At 41.4% G+C, this 3,831-nt stretch overlaps 2 pseudogenes across 2 annotated transcripts; both read left to right on the forward strand.

Moving 5' to 3' along the window:
* The first annotated feature begins 1 nt into the window (after nt 1).
* TEOVI_000068800:pseudogene lies at nt 2-1,137 on the forward strand (annotated as a pseudogene). The gene is given in 2 exon segments: nt 2-631; nt 634-1,137. Coding segments are annotated over 2 exon segments (1,134 nt in total).
* Nucleotides 1,138-2,705: 1,568 nt separating this feature from the next.
* Nucleotides 2,706-3,391, forward strand: TEOVI_000068900:pseudogene (annotated as a pseudogene). The gene is given in 2 exon segments: nt 2,706-3,278; nt 3,281-3,391. Coding segments are annotated over 2 exon segments (684 nt in total).
* Nucleotides 3,392-3,831: the final 440 nt, after the last annotated feature.

The following is a 3,831-nucleotide window of genomic DNA, read 5'->3' on the forward strand; positions in this document are numbered from 1 at the left end:
CCAAGTAACAGCAGCCATACAATTGGTAGGAACAGCAGCAACACTAGCAGGTAGGATAGATGATCTGGCGCGACTGATGCTGATTCACGCAAATGCCGGGACGTCGAAGTGCGTAAGCTCTGCCGCTGAATTCACGGGTGTTCGGCCACAAACGGAAACACTAGACGGATGCACGGAAGGGCCAGGGCACAGCACAACGCTGCCGGCAAGCAAAGAAGAACCGAAAACCATAAACATTCAGGCAAAATTTAACGCCGTGCCAAGCACTGGAACCGGCATAACCGGTTCAGGAAACGACTGCAAAGTAACAACGTACGACGCCACCGGCGGGTTCGGCCAACATAGCGGCCCCAACCGATTGTTAGGCGGCCTACTAGAGCAATCAAACGCAGCGGCAAGCGCGGCCACCTGGAAAGGCGGTGCAGGCAACTGGGCAGGCACAGAAACGACATATCAAGTCGTGCAAAGCAAGCAAACGGGTTTCATGGAAGCAATCGCCGCAAACGATGACATAAATAATAAACTACTAAAACTGATTGGCACCGATGCAAACTCTGCTGAAGATATCGTAATCGAAAGCGTGGCAATCTATGACAAGCATCCTAAAGAAAAGAAAACGATATCGAAGCCAAAACGGACGCGATAAGGAAAATGATCGAAAACTATCGGGAACCGCTGCAGGGCGACAAACTTGACAAAGAACGAGATGCCTTTTTTCGGAAGCAACTAGAGACCAATATTACAGCGTGCGAAATGGGAGCCAAACCTAACCCCAAAGAGAAATGCGAAGTTACTAAGCCACAAACAGCAAAATGCGATGCCACGGAGCAAGGAGACTGCGAGAAAGCAACTGGCTGCGAATGGAATCATATAGAAAAAAAGTGTAAACTCACAGAGAAAGCACAAAAAGAAGCAGAAAAAGCAATCCAAGAAGCAGAAGGCAAAGATGGGAAAACTGAAGAGAAGTGTGCAAAACATGGAGCAGAAAAAAATGCTTGCAAAAATGACAGCAACTGCAAGTGGGAAAATAATGCATGCAAAGATTCCAGTTTTATTTTAAATAAGAAATTGGCTCTGAGTATGGCTGCCGATTTTATGATTTTGGTGGTATTTTGCTTCATTTTACAAAAATTATGAAATTTACTATTTTGAGAAAATTTACTAATATTTACCAAAATTTGATATATTCTAACACACTTGATGAAAATGTAAAAATAAGTGAAACTTTTTGTGAATAAGAAATTTTTGTGTGAAAGCAAAACTTGACTGTATATTAGTATAGTGATAAGTTATGAAAAATGAGTGCTATTCTTTTTTATTTCGCTTATTTGAATTATTTTCATTGATGATGTTTATGATAAAAACAATGATGCTAATAATGATAGTAATAATAGGAGTGCTAAATGAGTTTTAATAAAATAATATAATAATAATAATTTAATGAAGACTAAATGAAAAACCAAAATAAGAGCTTTTAAAGTAACGGAAACCGCTCTATGTGGAGAATGAGCAAGTGAGAGGGTGTGAGAGCAAGAACAATATTATTAATGAAAGGCAGAGAGAAACAATAAGAGAAAAGTAAATAAAATATGCGTCGTTTCTAAACACAAACATGGTTATAGGTATCATCGCACACAAGAAGAATATTAATGGGAAAATGAGGGAGACAGAGCGTCCACTGTGCTGATCAAATGGATTCATTAAGTTATATGCAGTAATAGAGGCAGTGGTAAAAAAAATAAAATATGTGATAAAATGAAAGAATAATCGAAAGAAGAGCACCGAATAAAATAATCCATGATGAAAAAGAGGATGAGGCATTGATTCCCCGTATTTTATACACAAATTTGTAGGTGTCAAACCCGAAGAGGTGAAAACTATGGTTTTTATTCTGATTGTAAATCCTCATGTGATAAAATGAAGAAAAGAACTGATGTTAATTCATAGAATGTGTGTAATTCTTTTGGAGAACTAAATAATTGAAAATTTTTAAATTAATAAGGAAGACATTTTTTAAGGTGCAACAAATCATGCAAAAATGCATATCAAGAAGCAAAAAACTAAAACATGCTATAGCCGAAAAGACCAAACCAACTGAGAGCAGAGATACAAGACAGAACACAACGGAGTATAAAGAATTGGCAAGTAAAGGCCACCAGAAGAAAAGCTTGAAAGCGTAAAATATGCGGTTCCTTGCCAAGGTGGCCTTTATGCAGCCGCACAACCGGGGGTGAAACCGACACTTGAGCAGCAGCCGCCACAACGCTTCTGCAATGCCACACCTCATCCAACACATTTTTACCAACTATACAATAGGAAAAAAAAACACCAAAGAAGAGCAGCCATTTTGCTCTATTGATGGCAATAGTAACGGCCACCGTTCCAACAGCCTTGCTCTTGCACTCCGAGAAAGCCAAAGCGACAGCAGGTGAAGGTGTCACACGGGCAGCTGTGACAAAACTGTGCACGATCTCAAAAAATGCCAAAACATCAGGAGCAGATTTAGTTGCTAAGCTAGCGGACATCAAAGCGAAGCAAGACGGAGCCCGAACAGCAGCTGCACATCAAATTGTAATAGCGAAAACCAGGTAGGATCTTGAAGAACCAGCTAAAATAATGTGTGTACATGCGTACGAACTCTTCAGCCAAGCAACTTTCCCCTCGGCAACTGGACAGGTGAAAACATAAAGCTAATCGGCCATGCAATGTATACATCTGGGAGAATAGACGAATTAATGTTGCTCTTCCAAAACAGCCAGAAGGACACAACTGGGACCAGGGACGCCTGCGTAGGAGCGACCGACGGACAGCACACGGGAAGCAAGCCGCTGAGCACAGCCTGAGGCGGAACGGACATGACAACGCAAACGACAAACCCTCAAGACCTGTCCTCAACAATACAAAATCAACTGGAAGGCACCACGGCGATCCACGCTTCAGCCAGCACAAGCCGCCACCTAACAAACAGCCTTAGCTACGCCTATACCACTTTCACAAGCCTACTACAACTGATAACGGTGGCCACAGCGAGCGGCATAGCCACAGGGAATAACCTCGTAACAAAAGCAGACACTGTTAGCCTATTCAAAAAGATAAAGGACGGCGGTGCTAACCTAAAAGTCAAATTAACGGCAGCACTGACACAACCACAAAACACCTTCGCAGAAGTCCAAAAGCTCCTGAAAAGAAAGGCGGAAAGAAAAAAGTTTAAACAGACTGCAGCCATTGCACTTCAGTGGACAGACCAAAAAGACGGCGATGATCTCGACACAGAGCTAAAAAACTATTTGGCATATCTTACAATGCGACAGACGGCAAATACGTTACTAGTTTTGCAGACTTTAAACGTAAAGTGCACACGACATCAGTTGAAATGGACCATATAAATTTATAGTCTAAACGACGCCCAACTAGCAGAGGCCCTCGCAGCAGCAGAAGCAACGCTCCGGCAGCAAGCGACATCAAAGCCTTGCACTACAAAAGAAAGCAAAGATCAACCCCAAAATATAGACATCGACACTTGCGCGGCAAAAGGAGTAGGAGATAAGTGCAAGCACTCATTCAAGTTGTGAGGAACAGGCGACAAGAAAAAATGAGTAAAAGATCCGTATTTCTCCAAAAAAAAAAACAAGCAGAGGAGGCAAATAAATTGGGGAAACGGCGTTTTATAAGCGTAAAAACATGGCACCGACAAAGCAAACAGTAAAAAAGAAAAAGAGTGATTGGAAGTAGGAGAAAAATATGCATGTAGATGTATTGAAGACAAGTGCAAATACTCTGGTTTTCTAGTGAATAAGCAATTTAATCTCATTGTTTATTCTTTAATACGTT

This window comes from Trypanosoma equiperdum, assembly GCF_001457755.1.
Source record: "Trypanosoma equiperdum strain OVI genome assembly, contig: ctg_215, whole genome shotgun sequence".
Classification (NCBI taxonomy): domain Eukaryota; phylum Euglenozoa; class Kinetoplastea; order Trypanosomatida; family Trypanosomatidae; genus Trypanosoma; species Trypanosoma equiperdum.